General features: G+C 33.7%; 1 protein-coding gene across 12 annotated transcripts in view; it reads right to left on the bottom strand.

Moving 5' to 3' along the window:
- LOC143222481 (transcription factor 12-like) overlaps positions 1–23,248 on the bottom strand; it is an 82,380-nt gene that overhangs the window by 24,109 nt on the left and 35,023 nt on the right. For 10 of the 12 annotated variants that reach the window (XR_013012264.1, XM_076449074.1, XM_076449075.1 and 7 more), the window contains one exon: positions 3,096–3,180. Coding sequence is in view for 11 of the 12 variants with exons in the window: in XM_076449074.1 (XP_076305189.1) it covers positions 3,096–3,180 (85 nt within the window). In the remaining variant the exon portion in view is untranslated. Of the gene's footprint in view, positions 1–3,095; positions 3,181–10,819; positions 10,919–18,780; positions 18,931–23,248 lie in introns of those variants that run through there. The other 2 variants (XM_076449082.1, XM_076449080.1) reach the window with 2 other exon arrangements.

The following is a 23,248-nucleotide window of genomic DNA, read 5'->3' as shown; positions in this document are numbered from 1 at the left end:
AACACACAGTAATCTAGTTCTTATGCTTTAACAAAAATGTCTAAAAATTTATATGTAACTTTTTAATATGAAATACAAGTAGCCATTCAACAGCATTAGATAATTACTAGAAAATTAATGTTAAATATACACCCATTAAAAACAGCACAATACCACAGCATGATCACAATGTCGACAGTTTTTTGTTTTTTTTAATTTTCAAAAATCCATAGTAATATATATTTTTATATATGCAAGATACACGTTATATTTTTACACGAGGAAAACAAGTATACTAGCATGCACTGACAAGGTTATGACATTCTTTCAAAATTCCTTTCCAGCCTTTTCAGGCAAAATTCCAGATTTTCCAGATCTGCACACACTAATGTAAGACACACTCACGCTTTAAAATTTTCCTCATAACTCTAAATAATTACTCTCACTTCAACTTGTAGTCTGCTTACAAAGGGCATTACAAAACACTTCACAGCAAACTTAGTTTACACTATGGTGCTACAGAAAAAGATTTTGAAACAGGAAACTTGGTGGTAGACAATAAAATGGTGCACTTTTATTTATTAAAACTATATTTTGCTTTAATTTGTCATGAAATATAATGAAACAGACAAACATAATCATATAAAATATCCAAAAGTGACTGACTGAGATTAGGTTAAAATGCACAAATAATTGACTGAATTAATTGGCATGGCTAGTGGGCAAGAGGGGGGAGAAAAATTTTCCCCAACTCTCAGATTTTTCAATCATTTTAATTCTTTAATTTCACATTCAGGCCTTAATTAGTTTAGTACTAATTAATGTAGATTACTTGAAAAAACACTTTTATTAAACTACACTATAAGCCCATTAAAGCTTTATAATCTCTAAACTAATCAATGATTTAAACACCTTCAATATATGGTGTAAAATATTTTCTTCTTCTTTTTAGATATAAAATCACTCAAAAAAAATGGTTTTGATGAAACCTATAAAGTAATGCAAGATTAAAAACTGTTTCTAGTAATTTTAATTTCATGAAAATATTAGTGTATAAATAACCAATCAAAGCAGAGTTTTCAAAACTTGTCAAAGAATGACCAATAGAAGGCCTGGTAACACATTATTCTGTCTTATTGTGTATGCTACTGTAGGAGGGCACTAATCTGACTATCATCAGCTTTACTGTCAAATAATATCATACTAGTTACCAACTAACAAACTGTACACAATTAATAGCATCATGGTAAATAAATTAATGAGAAAAGGCACAGCAATAAGTTTATAATAGAATAAAAACTATTCATCAACAATACCATGGTAAAACTGTACAGTTCTTTTTTGGCCCAATTTACAATTTTTAGATGCATTATTAACTATCCTGAGGCTATCAATACATACAATAAAAGAATATTAGTTACACTACATTTAAGAAGTTTTCTTTTCAGCTTAATCAATATCCACTTAAGGCACAAGTTAGAATGTTATTTGTGGCTCTGTTGTTCTAACTTTGTTTTGTGCAAAAAACAGTGTATGCTACATGGGAGATGCAGTACACATCTCCATGCTGCTTGTACATTATTACATGATATCTGGGATGAAAGTAGCACCCACTTTATTACTTCAGATGTTACAATTTTCAAAATTTGCCCCAAAAAAAGAAAGAAAGAAACGAAAGAGGAAAAATTCTTTGACATAAGTTACTTACCCTGTTTTTAAACCTTAGCTAATTTCATTATTGGCTTTGAAATATCCTACAAGATATGTTCCCTTTTGCATCGTAATCTAACCAGTATTTTTTTGAGCCATCATCTTGGATATGGTATTTTGTTGGTTTGTTTCAAGATATATTGATTGAAGACCATTTTTGAGTGTTGCTTGTTACATCTGTTGGAGTTTGACAGATTTTAAGTGTTTCCATAAGATAATTTCTTTGTAGCCATCCAGTTAATTTAAACTGTTAAAACCAGGAAAAGAACATTTATTGGCCAACCAACGCTGTTTGATGCATTCAGCCACAAAGCAATCTTAGCAAATTTTGTCAAGCTGTGGTGTTATCTGATCTATGATCAGAGATACAGATGGTAGTTATAAAACTGTTGTAAGATTTTATGGAGTCTTAAACTGCACAGCAGGATTTCACAGGAAACAGTGACCTCAGTGCTGAACAGGCAAAAATGTGTTGTTGCACATAATAAAGGACAGTCAGTAATAACTAACTGCTTCTCCTGTGGTATCTTTACTAACCAAGTTATTAATATATTTAATTAAGTTTAGAAATCCCAAGATCCTGTTACACTGTTTTAACCTCATTCCCAGTTTTCCAGAGGTTCAATTATTTTTTATTTAAAAAAAAAACTACTGATCAAATATTAAGAATAAATCTCACTTTAACTTTACACTGTGAATTTGACAACAACTTCTGTCTACAGTTTAATAAAGACCAGACTTATTTATAATAATTATTTTGCTACAGATAATATCATACAAATCAGATATAGAGATATCATCAGAGCTTAAAATGACATCTACATATAAATACACACTCACACACAAATTAACTAAATCAGATTCAACCAATTCATTGTACTTTTACATCAACAACTGCTGGATCATGCAAACTGTGAATTTTTATCTCGTATAACAGGCCATATTTTACTTTCATCTTAACAGGAATATTCTTGAACATGCTTTTCTAACAGAAGGATTGAAGAAAATTTTGTTTAACACTTGTCAATATGAAAAAAAAGTGTCCGATTGTTAAAATACTTCCACGTTCTTTGTATCGTTAATAAAACAAAATAAACAATACATTTTGATAAGTGTACTAGAGTTAATTTTAAAAATATTAATTTGAATAATAAGACTTAGTTTTCAGTCTAAAACTTCCCTGTAACAATAAAGCTATATACTATACTTATTAACACCAGCAATTCTTAAAAGAAAATACAACATATATGAAATTTTACACATAAAACACATCTATATATATATGAATAATAATAAATTTTTGGTATATTTTCATACCAGCAACTCTACAGAATCTAGATTACATAATGTTGTTTCATTAATAACTGTATTAGATTCAGCTTGTCTGTTATCAAATCTTCACTCACCCATAAAATAAGAGTCTCCATACAGGCCCGATTTAGGTGTTGTGTATCTTGAGCCAGGCTGATCAAACCCTTCTGTGGGAAAACTCTGGAGAAAAAAAACAAAACCAAACTGTTACACAAATTTAAGCTTTGATGATTGAAGTAAGTGTAATATCATAGTGGTTAACACACATATATATTCATAAATAATACATAACCTGCTGTTTATAACCCAGGGTAGGAATAATTTTACACAAGCTCACATAATACATGGAATCTCAGAGCAGCTTAAGTCTTATTTCATGAAAATTCACCTTACTTAAAATATTGTTTTACAAATTTGGTTCCAGTTTTTTAAAGTTACAGAAATTAAAAAGATACTGGTAAGTAAGAAAAGTGAACAAAGAAACTTCTATACAGAGTCTCATCCAGACAAATTTTTGGTGACTAGTGACTATCAAAGTTTCACTGACATCCTATGTCTGAAACTAAGGAATAAAAGGTGTTAAACACCACAGTTGCAATGAGTGTTTTAAGGTGAGATACTCAAACTCAAGAAATGCCTTCTTACAGTTCTCAAATTATTAAAAAGATGTATTTTAACGTCATAATGAACATATTAATTGCAACTAAAGGAAACACAGTAGAGGAATACATATGGTAAAGAATGAGTGTGGTGGAAGGACAGTGGGATCCAAAGATTTGTAACAATAAATGTATGGAATTCTCCAAAACTAACCTTTCTTATTACAGTCTGCTGGACATTATTTAACATACATACACTCTTATTATTAATGTTTCAATCTCAAACTTTTCTTAAGAACATATGAATGTTTTAAAGATTTTCCACATACCATAAGAATAATATTAATATCCCCCTTCTATGGGTTAACACGAGATTCAAGACATTGAATGTATGAGTATTATTGAACTTACAAATTTTGTGTAAATATTTTTCAGAATATCATTAACAGCCACACATCAGACCCCCACATAATACTACCAATATCTGACTTAAAAACTGAACATTAATTGAAGAGTGAGGCAAATAAACTATTAAATGAAAAAAAACCCAGCTAGAAACATTATAATTTCTTCAGATTCTGCCTAATAACAAAACTAATGAAATAATATTACAATTACTGTCATGTGTGTCTTTACATTACTGATTCATGAAAGATCTGACAACAAAAGTTGTACAGAGCTTTTTCTGTCAAGATATATAATAATAAGTTGATTTTTTTCATGATGAATATATGTCTGTGTGTGTGTATACATGTATGTATACATATATACTTGTACATTTTATTGTGTTATAACATATATATAATTAATGTTATCTAATTTAAATTAAACTTCATAATCTCTAAATCCCAAAGCCAGTCAGATCAGTACACATACAAGAAATGTGGTATTAAGAAAACTTTGTATGATTTCATATGGTAAGTTCTTTCACTCATACATATAAAAAAATTTTTTTTGAGATCTATATTAAAAATTCTCTTCTTTTTCAAAAGCATGAAGGTTATTTTAAGTCAATTTCATTAACATTATGTAGTTTTCTTAAATTAATAGTACTTGGACTCGAGAAAGGCATTATCATAATGATCAACTAGATAATTTAGTCCACACAACAGAAAAGAACAAGTTATCAAAGAAACAAAACTAATGTCTATTTTGAGTTCTTGCATGATCCACTTTCTCAACAAACTGGTTTAGGATTACCTGTTTAAATGACATCATATCTGTATCTCTCAAATCAAATTATGAAAACAATGTGTACATAATTCCCATGAGAATTTAAATCTCAAATTTTGGGTTTCATGACCTCATAATTAAACAGAATTGCCAGAGGGCTTGGTTTGTACCAACATATATGTATATATGTATGTATGGACAATGAAGGGTTTTCAAGTAACCTACGGCATTTTCAAGTAACCTACGGCAAATAAACTAATCTAAAAATCTATTGTTACATAACAACTAGCTGAAGGGCATTATTAAAGCACAATAACATAATAAAAAACACTGGAAAATTTAGTATTAAGAAGTAACAGGTTTTTAGTGTCCTGAGGCATTGTGTACATCCTAGGTTAAATGATATGATATAATGGTATAAAGTTTATCAAAATAGTTTCATGGAAGTCAAAAGTAAACACAAGATTCCAATGGTTTTATATTTTTCTTCATTGAAAGTTTAAGTAAAACCCCAATAAAACACTACATAATATGTGCTTCGAACAAACTAAGAACATAGGAAGGTTAGATTCAAACAACTAAATAACCTACTGACAGTCCTTCCAGATTTACAATGAATATTATATTATACTTGTTTGCATTTGTTTAGGTTTTAAAGCTGTAGTGATAAACTGAGTTTATTTTTAAACACTATCTTAGTGTGATAATACACTATAACCCTGTTTGGTGACTCAATATCTCAAAAAGTCATATATTTTGTCTATGTGCATAACTTGAGATTTGTGTTATTATTAATGTGATTATTATTTTAAAAATGTCACTTGGATTGATTAGTACATAAAGGGCCAAAAAAAATGCACTTCAGTTTCAACAGAACTATACTTAATATTATATTTATGCTTAGGGTAAATACTGTTTATCAGTACAATCAAGGTATAATCCTGTACTTATAAACCCTCTTGCATTATTTTATGGGTACAAATGTCACGTAACATATTCAACAATTAAGAATAGCTGAATCTTCAAATATATCACACGTAACATTTTACGTTCATTCAACACTTTTTGAAACCTTAAAAAACAAAACTTCTCTAGTACTGAACAAGCCAGATAAGAAATACATTAAATCAACATTTTACACAAAGAGATAGAAGTATGAAATAAAATTACACTTCCTCAAAGGAAGGTTATTGTAAATATTACATTTCCTCAAAGGAAGGTTATCGTAAATATTACATTTCCTCAAAGGAAGGTTATCGTAAATATTACACTTCTTCAAAGGAAGGTTATTGTAAATATTACACTTCTTCAAAGGAAGGTTATTGTAAATATTACACTTCTTCAAAGGAAGGTTATTGTAAATATTACACTTCTTCAAAGGAAGGTTATTGTAAATATTACATTTCTTCAAAGGAAGGTTATTGTAAATATTACATTTCCTCATGTTTAGCTGTATTTCTTCAGGAATTGTCTTCTTATTTAATTCATGCAATATATTCACTTTCATTGGTAATAACTAAAACAAGAAGGATGGACCATGCAGTTGCAATCCAAAAAGCCAACTAAAAGAATGAAATTCCTCAGGAACAAAATGAGGAATGTAATATTACAATCCTTGTTCATATATTAACACAAAAATCGTACACATAAAAAATTACTTAACCATCTCTTTCAAGATTTCTTTACTGATAAGACAACACTTGCTTAAAGCTCTCAACAAATGTGTATCTAGTTTATACTGCTATCTCATAATTCCAAGTCTTTCTGGTTAGTTTACAAAGAAAACTATGTTCATGCATTTTAGAGCATAACTTTTCCAATACCTTTAAAGATGTCAAAATATTCAACTGTTTATTATTGAAAGTTTAGTTTCAAGATTAAAAACTGAATGAAAATATTACTGAAACCTAACAAATGTGATATGGTTTTGAATAGACTTGTTCTAATAACCAAACAGATAGTTATGAGAAAACACACACAATAATTTCATGTCATTTTTCGAAAACAACTGTTTGAAAAAAATTATATTCCTTATAAATACCAGAGCCAACAAAAGTATGAAATGCATTATTTGAGAAAGAGTGTTAAAACATAACAGTGTTAAATTCACTTTTCACACAATTGTTCTTTTCTGGCACACATTATCTGTTATAAATATTTATCTGACGGGTCACTTAGAAAACTTTCAGGTGAAAGTTTCTTTAGCAACTATGGCATTAAAATATAAATAAAATTACGTCAAAGCCACAATTCAGCCCACTGTTTGTGTCCTTTAAACCTTGAAGAAAATTAGCAAGACCAACAAAGAAGGAATTTCTCCTTTAGGGAAACTAAAACACTACGGTATCTTGAAGGCTATATCATGTTTTAGATTAACGATCACTGATGGAAAACAGAAAGTATGGTCTAACTAATAATAAGCAAAGTCACTGTGACAGTTTTGACAAGATTTTAATTAAACGAGTGGTTACTGTAGAGCTCAAAAGAAACTGAAAACACTTACTTATTAGAACATACACTTTAACCTATTCATACAGGATAAACTATGTTTTCGACAGGCTAAATATTACACATTATATTTAAAAACAAAACCAGAAAACATCCTTAGCAGCATCATTATCATGTCACGTCGAGCGAACGCGTGCTGCTATGGTTAACGGGGGAGCTCTCCATCGCGCTAGATCTTCCGCGTGCTTGATGGCAGCCATGACGCTCCACGTCTACGTCATCATATCATGAAGTTCTCTTTTGCAACACAAACACAATAAAAATTCCACATTTAATTCTAATGGAAATCACATGCTGGGAGAATTTTCCACGTCAGTCCTACATTTTAGTGACCAAATGTGTCGTGGAAAAACCAGTGCTTTCACAGACTACTTCTTGTGGAGATAAAATTTCATAACAAGAAACTACAACTGATTTTACTCTGAAACATTAAACTTTTTACTTTATTTTTAAGATATAAAATTATATGTATATAATCTACTATTAAAATAAATACCTTACAAATCGTGAAATGCAAACGTTTTCATTTGTGCCCAAATATGCACTTTGTAATGACTACTGTAGCTGGTCAAGTGTGGTATAAAGTACGTATTTTAAGGCAGTCTTGACTGATTGTTTGAAATTAAGCACAAAGTTGCAACAGTGGGCTATCTGTGCTTTTCCCATCACGGGTATTAAAATTCGGTTTCTAGCTGCGTAAGTCCGAAGACCAGAAACACGTTATGCCAAGTTACATATATATACAGGTAAACAATTCAAATGTGAAAACATGAGGACACATACAACGATACTATCATATTTAAATCTATGTGAACATGTACTGTGTGTGCAAAATAAGTAAAATAAATCTTTAACCTATTGATCTTATGCATAGTTTATGATTTTCGGTTATTTAATATACGTTTCATTTGTTGATTTTGTGTATATTATTTTATTTTTCTCACTTAGTGCTGAGTAATTAGAGATAGTTTATAGTGAAGTATTTGTGTTATGTATACTGATATCTTTACATTGATTAAATTAATAAAAAAAAAACACGTTCCGTCCGTATTGCCCAGCGCTAGAGTCAACACAAGTCATGGTCATGACATATGATACTGGCACCAGGCTGTCTACTGGCAAGCGCGCGGTCAAGAGTCCTTTACATTTAGCCAATTACACATAATAAGGCTTTTATGCAAAGCACCTACAACAACAAAAGTTTGACGTCAAAACCAAAGTGCGTCACAGTTTCAACACGAGTGTGTATGTGTAGAATCCACTCACACGAGAACCGAGTAAGCACGCAATTTAACACGTGTGTAACAACAGTCACAGCATTCTCTGAAAATGATGACGAATTCATCACATCAGATTTAGCTTACCACGTTTCACGAGGTTATCTTGATCAAGATCCACTTACTCGTGAGTAGTATCAAAAGAGTTGCTTCATAAGAACGTTAACTGTTCAAAATTAAAGGGAAATGTACAAGATGAGATAGTTGTTTTCACTGAAAAGTTTGTTATTCAATACAATCTTGGAATTAAATACCGAAACATGAGCTTTTATTCAGTGTGAAGCAGATTTCCATACTTTTAAATACACTTCTAAATTGACAACAAATAGAAGACTTTTTACGATGTGAATATCTGTAAGGACACTCACAGTAACGATTTAAAGTTGGCCTACAACAATCCACAGTGGTATGTTTGTTTGTTTGTTTGTTTTGGAATTTCGCACAAAGCTACTCGAGGGCTACCTGTGCTAGCCGTCCCTAACTTAGCAATGTAAGACTAGAGGGAAGGCAGCTAGTCATCACCACCCACCGCCAACTTTGGGCTACTCTTTTACCAACGAATAGTGGGATTGATCGTGACATTATAACGCCCCCACGGCTGGGAAGGCGAGCACGTTTGGCGCGATGCGGGCGCGAACCCGCAACCCTCGGATTACGAGTCGCACGCCTTACGCGCTAGGCCATGCCAAGCCCCACCATAGTGGTTTCAAGACATCTTTCTAACTTCTTATTGTTGTTGTTTTTTTCAGCCTTAAGGTGTATCAATACAAAAGAATGGAAACGACTGGTTTACTACGTCAAGTAAACTATATACAACAGGCTATGCACTAAGGTGATAAACAAACCTTTAAGTAGTACATAAAAACACAGATAATCTAATATACAAATTACACCCAAGTTTCGTAAATAAATTACACTCATACTGATTCGAAGCTAGTGGCCAACAATTCGAACATTTACTTTAATAAACAAACGTGTGATTACTTTTGTTTACTAAATCATCGCATGAAACAAAGGAGAGTCATTTAAAGGAGATGGGGATCCCTCCCCCAAGTTTAATATAATTCTTTGGGAGAATAAGGCTGCGACACCGTGTACAACTGATACAAACACAAGTATCGCTTGATACTATCGCGTGCAACAAAGAAACATCATTTAGTGAAACTTTCACTTTATGAAGATCTTCATACCTTGAATTAAACACTGCAGTGTTAACATGCTAATTTATAAACTTTAAACTAAAGAATGGTATAATGTCAAGAAGTGCGCTAAATTTCAAGTTCATATTGGCTAAGGTATCATGTTAACTCATCACCGGGACCACTAATTTATTAGCATGTTAACTCCACTATTAAAGTTAATATCAGCATGAAATTTAGCACACTTGTTGCTGTTATAGCTTGAATTATTTTAAATTAAAAAAAACCTTCACAAATAAGTCGCTGTGAGTCTGATTACCACTAACGATTTGTTTTTGAATTTCGCGCAAAGCTACTCGAGGGCTATTTGCGCTAGCTGTCCCTAATTTAGCAGTGTAAGACAGGAAGGCAGCTAGACTACTCTTTAACTAACAAATAGTATGATTGACTGTCACATTATAACGCCCCCACGGATGAAAGGGCGAGCATATTTGGTGCGACCGGGATTCGAACCCGTGACCCTCGGATTACGAATCGAACGCCTTAACCTACCTGGCCATGCCGGACCACCACTAACGAAGAAATTAATCAAATTTAACTGCCCACAGAGCGTTAACATTAGAGTAAACTTGCAAAGTTTTGAATACAAGCTAGGAGGAAGCTGACAAAGATGCACACATTTTTCTCTTTCCAAAGTAAAGTTATACTGTTAAAGCAGTTTATTTTATGTATTTCTTTATCCCAGCCGTATTAACTATGTATATGACACAGGTACTTTTATTTTGTGCCTAACAGTGTTTCTTCATTATGTAAATTAACCCAACTTTAAGAGTCAATAACACCACCTTAAGCAAATAAGGCCATCCATCAGTGACCAGAAGGTGTCCACTAATGACAAGCCCCTTCTTCGAGATTTTATTTTTTTGCGCTTGAATATTTCTCTTCAACCTATTTACTTCTATATAGTTTAGATATCACTATATTTCTTCTGCTCCTGTTTTAACGCGAAGAGATGTCTTATGTGATTGGGAAGAAACTGGGTCCATTCTGGAGTAACACTTTCACTGTTAAACACTTTTATTACACAGCACTTAAAAGAAGTACTTTAGAAAACTTTGCTTACCCATATTCTCGTACGAAAGCTGTCAAGATGCACCAAAGAACATTTTTTTGCAATTATAATTTCCTTAAAATTGAGCATAGGCATTGAGTAAAGAATGCGCTAATTCAGTTTACAGTGAGTACTGATGAAACATAAGATTCACACTTAAATAGTTCATATAAGACTTGATTACGTGGAGTTTTATGTACACGGTACTTTATGTGTGTAATGATTGATAAACATAGAATCACTTTCTGTTATTACTACATAACACTGTCATAGAATAGTAAAATTAAATTGTAATAAGACGTTAATTTCAAAGGGGAAAAATGATTTACTTTACGACACGTCCTTCAAAACTTGCAAGTATCCAACCCCGCTACTACAGTGGCCGTTGGACGTGAGAACTTAATTTGTGTTAATGTCTGTTTCTCATGTTTACCCAGCCAATTAAAAAAATTGGGGGCCTATTACAAGTGGCATATAGCCAAGGCCGAGATTCTAAAGCCTTGAGCAAACTGTTTCTTTTCTCAAACTTGATCTGATATACGGACATGCTGGCCTTGGGTGTGGGACGTTAACGACATTCTAAGCATGACGTGAAGGTAGCAAAGAATCTGACCTAGCCTCGTTAACAGGCCTCACAGAATACTTCAAATTTTCTCCGCTTGCCAGATGGGAATATGGTCGTTTTAAGGATTATAAACAAAGATATTCTAGTAAAAATCACAGAAACAACTTTGTTCATGATAAACACAGATACATCTTAACAGCAGTGTGAGAAAATGGGGGAGGGTGTGATAAAGTGCTACCTTTCACAACTACAGACTAATTAAACATGTTACTCGCGAGACTAACAAAGCGCCAAGCTGTCTGTACGAACCTGTGATCCTGCTGCGCTTCAGAAACACGTGTTATAACTTTGAACAAAGAAAAATGTTTTTGTAGAACTGTTCTTTCAAGGCTCAAAACAACACCATAAATAGTAGCAGTGAAAAAGTATATGAACGAAAATTCCGAATATAAAAATTCTCCACCTGGTGAGACTTTTGGCAACCAATCTGCCTGGTCGCATGACGGACAAGTTTTTAGCATAATATTAAATCATTTGTAACCGAAGTTTATTTTGTTGAATGCCCTCAATGGCACAGCGGCATGTCTGAAGATTCACACTGCTAGGAACCGAGTTTCGACACACGTTGTGGGCAGATCACAGATAGCCCATTGTGTAGCTTTGTGCTATTTTTCCTGAATGAATAGTGCTTGGCTAATGCCATATAAAATTTAAGATGCTGGTAAAGCTGCTACTGACTTAACTAGAACTTGCCCTGTGAAGGATTTTATTATGGTGACCTATTCAAAAACTCAACGCAGGTGGCGATATTTCTCACAGATGGTTTTTATCTGTAATATCTTACTGTATTCTGAGAAACTATTTAACGCGTTATATATATGGCAACAATGTACTATCATACGTTACCGCATAACACACAATTTGAATTGGCTTCTGGTGTAATCACCAGGTTAAATCTTCATAATACGGACGGAACCAGTTATGGCCTTTCTTTTACACATGTTGACTGAAATATTAACCAAATTAACTTCTGCAGGGTCCCCAAAAGTATTCTGTTTCAAGAGTAAATATAACCAAAATTATGAGTAACAAATACATTTATTTCTTGCTACTGAATTTCATATGTCATGCTGTGTCGTAGCCTCCAGAGTGTGTAATTTATAGCGTGCACGCATTTTACTGACGTCAGGACAGTACAGAAGGCAACGTTAAGAGTCCATTATGCGATGTCATTTTAGTGTCTACTGACTGACACACAGACAACACATTAATGTATAGTGGTATGATTGGTCAAAACAGGTGACCTCTCCAGGTGGCCCTCATCCCCTTCGGTGAAATGACGTCACAGATTTGAACAATAATGAAAATTATGCTACGGAAATTAAAGCACAACATAACTATGAGTAACTGAAACTTATCAGCCTTCACATGGGCTAAACGGTCAAACTTAGAAAAAATTAACTTCTACACATTAAATTTTACAAGAACTAAAGTGAAATGTCTAAAATCTACTGAATAAGAAATTAAAATCATATTCCTATAATTTTAATTCAAACTAAAAATCTCCAAGTTAGTAATGACAGATTGGTTCTTTTGGATATTCGAGTAAAGCTTCACGAGAGCTACCCACACAAGCCGTTATTGCTTTTGAACTTATAGATTCGAGGAAAAGCAGCCAGTTAACAGAATCTATCACAAACACCTGGGCTATGCTAACTGATTAGTGATATTAGACTCTCCTGTAATAAAATATCCGTTGTTCCACAGTGTGGAAGCGTGATTATGCAGTAACGAGACGCGAACAGTGCATCCTCGAATTCACAATGTCTATCAGAGGTGTCATTTGAAGAAAATAATGGGTAGCAATTACCACCAGTATTTTAAAGGAGACGGAATTACTATGAATTGCAAGAATTCTGGATTTAACCTTTCGTTTAGGGCTTGCGTAAATCTGCCTACCACTCCATGCGCAAACATTCACAATTTTTTGCGTCAGGACCTAAAATGCAAAATCGTGGTATCATATGATGTCAATCGCAGTTAAAGAGCTAAATACTTACTCCGAACACTACTGTAACAATTTAATATTGACATTCGTATATAACAGTTTGCGAATCCAGCTTTTACGACACTTATCTTGTGATGGTTGCTATAGTATTTCGTTAGATACAGTGACTGGTTGATTTTCTAAATTAATTTCAGAGTGATTCTGTGATAATTTACTTTTTATATTTATTTTTCTTGGTTTTCTCTATCTTGTTGCTAATATGCTTTAATGAAGAGGAATATAGGCGTAAGTAACTCTGCTTGAGGTAGTAAAAAATTCTGGCAATACGTTGTAGGTGGAATTTTCATGATGTTAGAAAACACGTACGTTCAAGAAGTAGTCTTGATAGAATTTGCCTCTGAAGAAGAAAGGTCGACCTTAAGAAAGCACTCGGGTTATGGGTTTTTTATTCATTTGTGGTTAGAATTGATACTAAAATGGTTCTGAAACCAAAAATACACTATAAAACAAAAATGTCTAAACAATTCAAACACATCATTTAAAAATGCGTTTATTATTACCGAAAGAACAGCGCTAATAAGCGTTAAGTAGAACAGTTCGCTTAATAGACAGACAGTACACTACCTTGTTAATCCAAACATTTTCAGAATTGGTCACTCGCTCGGAGCAGACTCTGCCGCAGTAAGTGAGACAGCAACAGTGGTCAAAATGTTGTATAACTAAGCACTAATTACTTTAATTTTTTATAATATTTTCATTTTAATGGCACAACAACACTTGTTTTATGAGTAATAGTGCTCGTAGACTAAAAAAAAAATGTAAACACGTCACACCTTTCGTAGACAATCTGTCCTGATTAAAGTTATCCGCACTGATGACAGGTGAAACTGATAGTTGATTGTCCTTTTTCTGTCAACATTTTTAAATTAAGAATGTTGAGACCCCGACGACACAATGCACACGATGGTGTTCAAGTTGAAAGTATACCACTAATGCTTTTAAAGCATTTACAATTTAAAGAACTTGTAAGTTTGGAAACTTCAAACCTTTTACTATTTAAAACGATTAGTTAACTTGGATTTGTCTAACGCGCTACGAATGTTAGTGTTATGAGCGCGCGGGCATACCACAAAACACTTAAAGAAGAGTTGTAATTTGTAATTACAGTTTTCAGACAAATTGAGATAAATAATTCAAAATTCCACACTGATAAATTACTTCACCTGTTAGTTCAAATAATATACAAAACGCTGACGTATCAAAGACTTAGTATCTATCTCCCTTAACATTTCGTGTTCAGAACAAAATACGCCATTTTCAGACATTTAATAACTTGTTTGGTTTTGATATTTGCGTAGAGCAACACAAGAGCTAGCCGTCTTTTATTTTAAACTGATAGACTAGAGGAGAGGAAGCTGGTCAAGAGCACCCACCGACAGCTCTTGAATTGTGGGATATGACTATGACGTAGCCATCCATGGTCCTGAAGTGCAAAGATAGAACTTAGGAACTGTTATTCACAACAATAACCACTGGACAAAGCCCGGTCTATGTATACGAATTATCTACAACAGTGGAGAAAGACAAATGTTTTCGAATGTACAAACAATGAGTAGTCAGAAGAAAAGCAAAATGTAGAAGATACGACAGACAACTTCGTTGTACGTTATAACTTGTTACTATTATTAGCATAAAAAAAAGTTAAAATCTGTTGACAATTTTTTTTGGTATCAATAAAGTTACTTCGTGGGTATTTAAAAGAGTACTACTAAGGTGTGATGATACCATAATGAAGAATTCATGTTGTACCACTTTAAAACAAACAAACACAACAGTGTTAACCTTCTAATTTTTTAATACCATCTGCATGTGGTGAAGGATGTCATTCCATAACTTGCTTCATATTAAGTTATTTTATGTTTTTAACTGATAAAAAATAAAAAAGCGAAACATATATTTTCCATGTAAAACTTGTATGAAACTCCACCAGTAACCAATAAGAGTACTTGCATTACAGGTGGTATTTTTTGTTACACCTTTCGTCAAACTCATATTTTATTAGAAACCATATAACTAACGAAATCGTGGAGCCAGACATATACGTTTAAGAAACCTACTGGTGATTCTAGGGTTAAGATAAGAAACCCATTAGTAGTGACGTTAGAGTTAAAATACGAAACCCATTAGAGGTTGAAGAGTAAAGGTAAGAAACCCATTAGTGATTCTATGGTTAAAGTAAGAAAACCCATTAGTGATTCTAGGGTTAAAGCATAATGAAAACATTATCATCAGTGGTCTGAAAGAAGCTACTGCTCTGAAATATCGCCAGGAATTATAAGCTTTTATAAAAAAGTTTGATAAGAGTACAATGGGGCATGATTATTTTACGATACATTTAAACGAGTAAAGAGTCAATTTAAGTATAGTGTAAAAACTACAGATACAGTGGCGAAATCACTACACCCAATAACTTTTCAAGGATAGTTTGATTTTATATTGCTTGACGCGTGAAGCCGCTGCCATGGCAACACAACCATTTTTTGATGCACAGTAACTACTGACAACATGCATGACGGATGACTAAATATTGTTTAGATTATATATATATATATAGTCCTTCAAGGCCAACAAGGATCAAGAAGTTAAAAATGAAGACTGCGTTGTCAACTGTCCAAGTAATACATGCTTCTGCCACTGACATGCACGTGATGAGGAATAAACATACGAATACCAATTCAACTTCTATCATCTGCTAGTTCTTATTATCAAATGTTTCAGTTTATAGGTTGTCTTCTTTCTAAGCCGGACTGCGGACTCACACCGCTAGAAACCGGGTTTCTATACCTGTGGAAGGTAAAGTACTGATAGCTCACTGAGTAGCTCTGTGCTCAGTTCCAAAAACAAAACAAACTTTAAAAGCTCAGACAAATATGATCCATGCTAGTTTTTGAAACGCATGTTCCTAAACTGTTTACCCATCAGATTGTTTGTTGTTAATAAATTTATCGCAAAGCAACTGGTGGGCTATCTGCGCTAGTCTTCCCTATCCTTCAGAAGTAACAGAATAGAGGGAAGACAACTGGTCAGCATCACCCACGCCAACATTTCGGTTACTATAATCAAATATCATAGCGTGCCTGTGGAAGATCAGTAATGGAACTTTTGATGATTATGGGGCGAGTGTCCTGACCACATACTGGGTCCTAATATAGAAGCCAAACAAAAGATCGTAAAGAGGTTCCCAAATGGCTTATATGGAACGATGAGTCATATCAATAGCAAAACAACCCATTAATTATTATTATCTATTCTAGTCGTAAGTTGATGTTTATGTTAAACCATAATAGATATTTTTACATTTTGATTCAGCACTTTCTTCGTTTTTTATCGAACTGGAACGAGTGAACTGTTGTGAAAAACTTAAAAGGTGAATGACACTGGAAAAGGTTGAGAAGCGCTGGAGTAAACAAGAACTGAATAAATATTTCAGTTACTACTTAGAGTCCCTACCTATCTCACATGAAATGTGAGGGACTTGCTCAATGTATTTTTTGTTAGTTCTTTACAACGAGTATTGTGACGTACAAAAATAAAATTATTCACTTTGATGCAATATGTGGAATTCTATTAGTTATGAACAGTATAAAAATAACTCACTAATTTGAAATGTAATGTGTTTGTTGATTGACCAGTATAAGAGTAAACAAACGTTATCTAACCCGCCCTAGAATATTAAGATACTCGTAAATTGCTATAGACTGAAAACACGAGCACGATCACAGATGATATTCGAAGTCACTCATCAATTCTCCCTTCATTATTTGCAGTTTAATTTTTACTAATTAGTAGTATTCTGTGTAAAGAAAAGAACAACGCGTATCAGTCAGTCTTGAGTGTATGCGTGCTCGCTCACCTGGTAACCAAGTGTTCCTATTTGCTAATTTACAGTAGCATTTTTACGATTATACGAATGCAAAATTGAACGACGTGTAATAAGAATGCAAAAATTAGATGTTCATGGGCTTAATTTTAAAAACAGTTACTTCATTAGTATAAACAAACACGCAAGAAAACACAATAAGTTGATTCTTTACCTTTGCATAGATTGTAAATAATAAAATACCATTACATCTCAATATAAAATCCAATAGGCGCCTAAAAATCACCAATTTAGCCTATGCTTTGTACGTTAAGAACGAATTTACCCACTAGGAGAATAAAATATTACATCATTTCCGTTATAGGAACAGACGCTACGTTAATACTTTAGGGGTAAGTAAAAAAACAACACAAAACTGATATCATTATGCAAGGAAAATAGTATTAAAAAAAAGGAAGACAGTTGACATTCAAAGTTTCAGATACCATAATTTTAAATGTCACTATTTTATAACGTCGCTTTATCAAGCGTTCAGCCAAGAACGAATCTTAAGATCTTGGTCAAAGATGACGATTACCCAGAAAGACGGGGTGTGTACTGAAAATGTTAACATACATACTTCATTTAGAATCATTTTATGTTTTCATACTGCTTTAAATCTAAATATTAAAACTCCATATTAGTATGTTTTCGTTTTGTTCATGCACAGTTACATAATACAACAACATTATTTATCTATTTAAAACATATACACATACGGTATTTTACTTAATCATGCTGTATATGTGGAAATATTTCTTTGGGTTCCGACCAATAATCACAGCACGCGCTTCGCACGAGAGAAGTCGAGGATCATATCTCGTCTATACCCACTTAATTATTTTTATTACCTTTTTGTTTTTATTCTGAACAATGTTTCAGTAATCAAACAGATTTAACATATACATCGAACGTCAAGCACGAGTTTAACCTGTAGTAAATTTATTATACTGGTGTACGACTTACATGTTTGCTTCTATACCTAAGATTAATAATACTTCAGAACTTCTCAGCAAGTTTTATGATAAAAATAGTAAGCAATTCATTGCAGTTGACGAGGAAAGTTACTCATCCGAATTGGAAATTTAATTAATACTATTAAAAGTTCGGTTGCCCTCGGTAGAATCAGCAGATAGCCCGACGTGACTTTGTTATAAGAAAACACACACTATTACAATCTATTTTCATTTGATCATTGATATGGCAATATGAATTTATAATTTTATTATCACAAATATTGGAAGATAGCTAAACACTTTTATACCCTCGCCGAAGTGAAAATTATACTATCAGTATACGAATCTAAAAATATGCGAACACATAAATACAATATGTTTAGTGGCCATAATACGGAGGTATACGTATAGCTATCTCAATACAGTACACAGATCTTTAGTACATCGATTCAAAGATTAGTAAATGAAAAAGAAAAATATCCGACGACTTTTCAACGTATATACATAATTGTCACAAACACTCACAAGAAAACCTGTTTTGTTATAATCCTCCCTGCCCTCTGGCGGCATGCAGGAGAGAGAGCAGCTGGTGGGAAATTGGGCGACCTCGAGTCGCCAGGCCGGTTTGGAACATCTGCTGTGGTTTTGGGCTTACATCACTTCCATGGGAGCACTGGGCTGCTCCTGTCGTCTCCGCTATTCTGCTTGTAGCGTTAGCCGTGTCACAAGTGGTCACTGACCGCCGATTTCCTTTAATAAAGCTTAAAATCACCATTGATGGTGTCAGGTGCAGCACGTGGTTCAAACACATGCTCTGCACTATACAAACTATTGTATGCCACGAGGTAGTAACAGGTATGCGTGGCCTAAAACACTTACACAACATATTCTCTCTGCTAAGAAAACCATTAATTTTACAATGTTTAGTACCGACAGTCACATATACAAGATAGCTGCCAATTCTTAGTGCTAAAAACTTTAATTTTTTTAATGTGAAATACATTTATTTATTATTTTATACCACATTACTTATCGGCATGAAATATAATTAATACAATTACAATGTTTTCACAAAACGGTTTTTATACAAGCAATACGGATTACGATATTACAAGTTGAGCGGCGTCCTACAAGCCATCTCAGTTAAAAATTGCCACTGCATATTCATATTATACTGGTGCTCATGCATCTTTCAGAATCTATATGCCCATGCAGTGACAGATCTAGGGTCCAATTCTAAAGGCTATCTATTTTTTTTGGGGTGGAAGGCGTCAAGAGTGGATGAATAAACTTCACAGTCTACAACACCTTCCATTTCAGTCGGTGTTGTCCGTACTTAAACACAAAGCTACATATAGGGCTATCTGTGCTCTGAGCACCACGAGTATCGAAAGTCGGTTTCTAACGTTGTAAGTCTGCAGACAACCATGTGCCACTGGGGGAAGGGGTTTGAGTCTGTGTAGCACAAATAAACAAAGATGGTTAGCCATGGCCTCATTATTAAAAAAAAAAAAAAAAAAAAAAAAACTTGGAAGGGTGCAAACCTTCATTAGTCCCACGTCGCCTATGCTTCTTTTATCACCCGGAAACCAAGATAATAAAAATAAAATCTCTTGCCTCATGAGGCGATGGTCATGCGCCCAGTTTCAATTCAAATGACTTTTCATCCTGTGCAGGTTACACGTATATTCAAATTAATGAATATATAATCTAACTGAAATTTGTACGTTTCGCGGTTTGTGACACACAAGAAGGGAAACATTTGAATTTAAAACGAATGCCTATTTACGGCCTTTAGACGACTGAAATAGGGGTGTGTGCAAACCCCCATTTTACACATTTGTATTCAGAAAATTACTTGCAACAACTTGGGAGTCCTTGGGGGTGCGGCCTCTCAGCTTCCTTGTTTCTCCTGTGCGATCATGATCCATTTTCCCAATTCTATTATCTCTACCCAATAATTAAAAATAACTTGGCCTAACTTACTTCAGCAGTATAGCTACCATAAGCCTCCTTGTTTCTCCTGTGCGATCATGATCCATTTTCCCAATTCTATTACCTCTACCCAATAATTAAAAATAACTAGGCCTAACTTACTTCAGCAGTATAGCTACCATAAGTTTCGTTTAAACACCTTTATTAACAAGGGATATACAAATGCATGGAATAACCGTCACCTTATCCACTCTTTGTGAACGTTGCTTCAACAAGATTTATTATTTTTGTACACAAACGTTTCTTTGCTTTATCGTTGCAACGTCTCTATTGTTCTATATCTACCTAGATGCGTACGTAAATATCTGACATGCGCACACACGGTCACAAATATCTCAGCTGATTTTTTAAAATCTTCTTGGTAATATAATTTTCTTTGTGTGTAGTTGTTACGAAGCATTAAATGAAAATGACAGTCTAAACTTGGGTATTTTAGATGAATTGAAAATAACTAATCATTCTTAAGCTCTGAATAGTCTCGAGTTGGTTAAAAAACAAACAGTTTCTCATCCCAACAATGGTCTCGTGTTCAAATTCTATTCTTCACTCCAACCATCGACAGTTGAATACGCTCGACCACATAAACTTTAATTTCCATTTATCTTAAAATTGAGTTCCCTTCCTGCATATGCAAAACTCTATTTAAAATTGATTTTCAATACTCACTGAATTGTCCACGTTTATGTTCATCACAACATCAATTTATTTTTTGATTACTTTCAACGAACCTGCTGTTTATTTGATATGTTCTCTGTATCGGAAGTCAGTGTCTATATGCTGCTAATGTTATTTTCCATTGTATTATCTTTTTTTATATATTTTATACATATAATGAGCGAAGATAGTACACACAAAAATAGTTTTTTAAATAAATTGAGTAGTAATTTAATAGGCATTCAACAAAGGAAGATAATATATGTACTATTTTATTTATTGATGTTTAGCAAATGTATAAATTCTACTCCCCTACCCCCACTCCAAAAGTATCCCCTGGCGGCATATTTATTAAACACAACAAGAATAACTTATATGAGTAGTATACTGGTCTCAGGGTGCAATTGTTCGGGAAATTTTATTCAGGTAAACACAAACCGAAAATTAACGATTCGTGGATTAAGACTTTTCAAGCATCAATCGTGCTTTTTCGTTGCAACTATGCGCCAACTTACAAGCATGTGTGCGATCTGTACAAGAAATATATTTTTAAACTGTGTTTGTTTATCATGTAATTATTCCATGTTGGTAGGCGTGTGTTTGCTTGTTTTTGAATTTTGCGCAGAGCTGCATGAGGGTTATCTAAGCTAGCTGTCCTTATTTAATAATGTAAGACTAGAGGGAGGACAGGTAGTCATCACCACCCACCGCCAACTCATGGGCTACTCTTTTATCAACGAACAGTGTGATTGACCGTCACATTATAACGACAACATTTCGTGTTGTACTGTTATTTTAATATGCTTAGTTACGTCCACCGTTGACCCGTCATGGCCAGATGGTCAGGGCGCTCGACTCCTAATCATCCCCTTGTTGTTTTATGTCTACCTAGATGCGTATGCAAAATGTCCGACAAGCGCAAACACGGTCACAAATATCTCAGCTGATTTTTTTTTTTTAAATCTTAATGGTAATATAATTTTCTTTGTGCGTAGTTATTACGAAGCATTCAATGAAAACGAGAGTCGAAACTGTTTCAATTCCGGTCACACCAAACATGCTCACCCTTTGGACAGTATTGGTATTTTCAACCTGAACGGTACCTCATATAGACTAAGATGTAAGGACACAGAGCCATAGCTTTATGAATGCTAACCAATAGAAAAGCAATAAGTTAACAACACCTGCCGTCTACACAGCTGCTCCTAACTGTATAGTGACACTGACTGACACCTTTATAACGTGCTCATGCTGAAAGTGAGGAGTATGTTTAGCAGAATATCACAGACTCGAACCTCGGACTTACCAACAGGCTACCGCCAAGCGTATTTATATTAAATCGAATTACACAGATAAATTTATAAAAAAAAAAACACAACAGCAACAAGATAAATGGGACTTTTACATTACTTAGAGCATTTCTACATAAGACACCAACATAAAGTAATTATCGATATATTACAAGTGTGGGGTAAATTATTTAGAAAACAAAAATTCAACTTGTATCACAACGAAAACTAAACTTTCATAAACAAAGATTAAACTATCATCTTTGGTATGAATCTCACGACATATAATCTTTGAACATTTCTATTTAATTTAGTATCCTTCTGACGTATAGTACTTTGGAATTTGAACTTCAGAAAAATACATTATCTTAATAAATATGTTTCCATCAGAAGATCGTAGGTGGTAAATGAATGACGTAAGTGAAGAAATAATAAGATTTAATCTTAAAAAAAAAGTCATTTCTCTCATTATTACACAAGTGAAAGCTAACACAGCTGATACTATCTTTCTATCACGTTTAATTACAATTCGTACTAAAAATCTGATTCGAAACTCGGAGCAGTCACGACACGTCCAGAAAAGCGAGGATTTTACAGATGAGCATTGGCTAGTGAATAACTCACACTACTTACAGAAGGAAAAAAAACCACTGAATTTATAAGGTTCCCCATGACATTTACAACACAACACACACATAGCTTACGACCGATAACCTTTCAACTACAGGACCTGTTAAAAGCAGGCTGAAGTTGCCGCGGATCTTACCGAGGGTCATGCCTCTTAATCCGCCTCAAACAGCTGCGCCAGGTGCTGGACTAGTTCAGCCAACCAGAACATGGCTCAAACTCCAACCAACAAACACTAACTTCCCACCCCTTCTCCCACTCTACATCGATATGTACGACTGTACGTACAGTTACTATACACTTCTCTTACTACAAAAATATTCAAAATAATCCAACAAATTTACGGCCATATTTACAACTTTTCAAATTAAGTGTGTTGTGCTATCTCTATTACTCACCAAGAAAGACTGAATTCTGGAAGTCATGAC

This window comes from Tachypleus tridentatus, chromosome 8 (genome assembly GCF_004210375.1).
Source record: "Tachypleus tridentatus isolate NWPU-2018 chromosome 8, ASM421037v1, whole genome shotgun sequence".
Lineage (NCBI taxonomy): Eukaryota > Metazoa > Arthropoda > Merostomata > Xiphosura > Limulidae > Tachypleus > Tachypleus tridentatus.
Note: the sequence above shows the minus strand (reverse complement) of the source record. Positions and strands in the feature narration are given on the sequence as shown.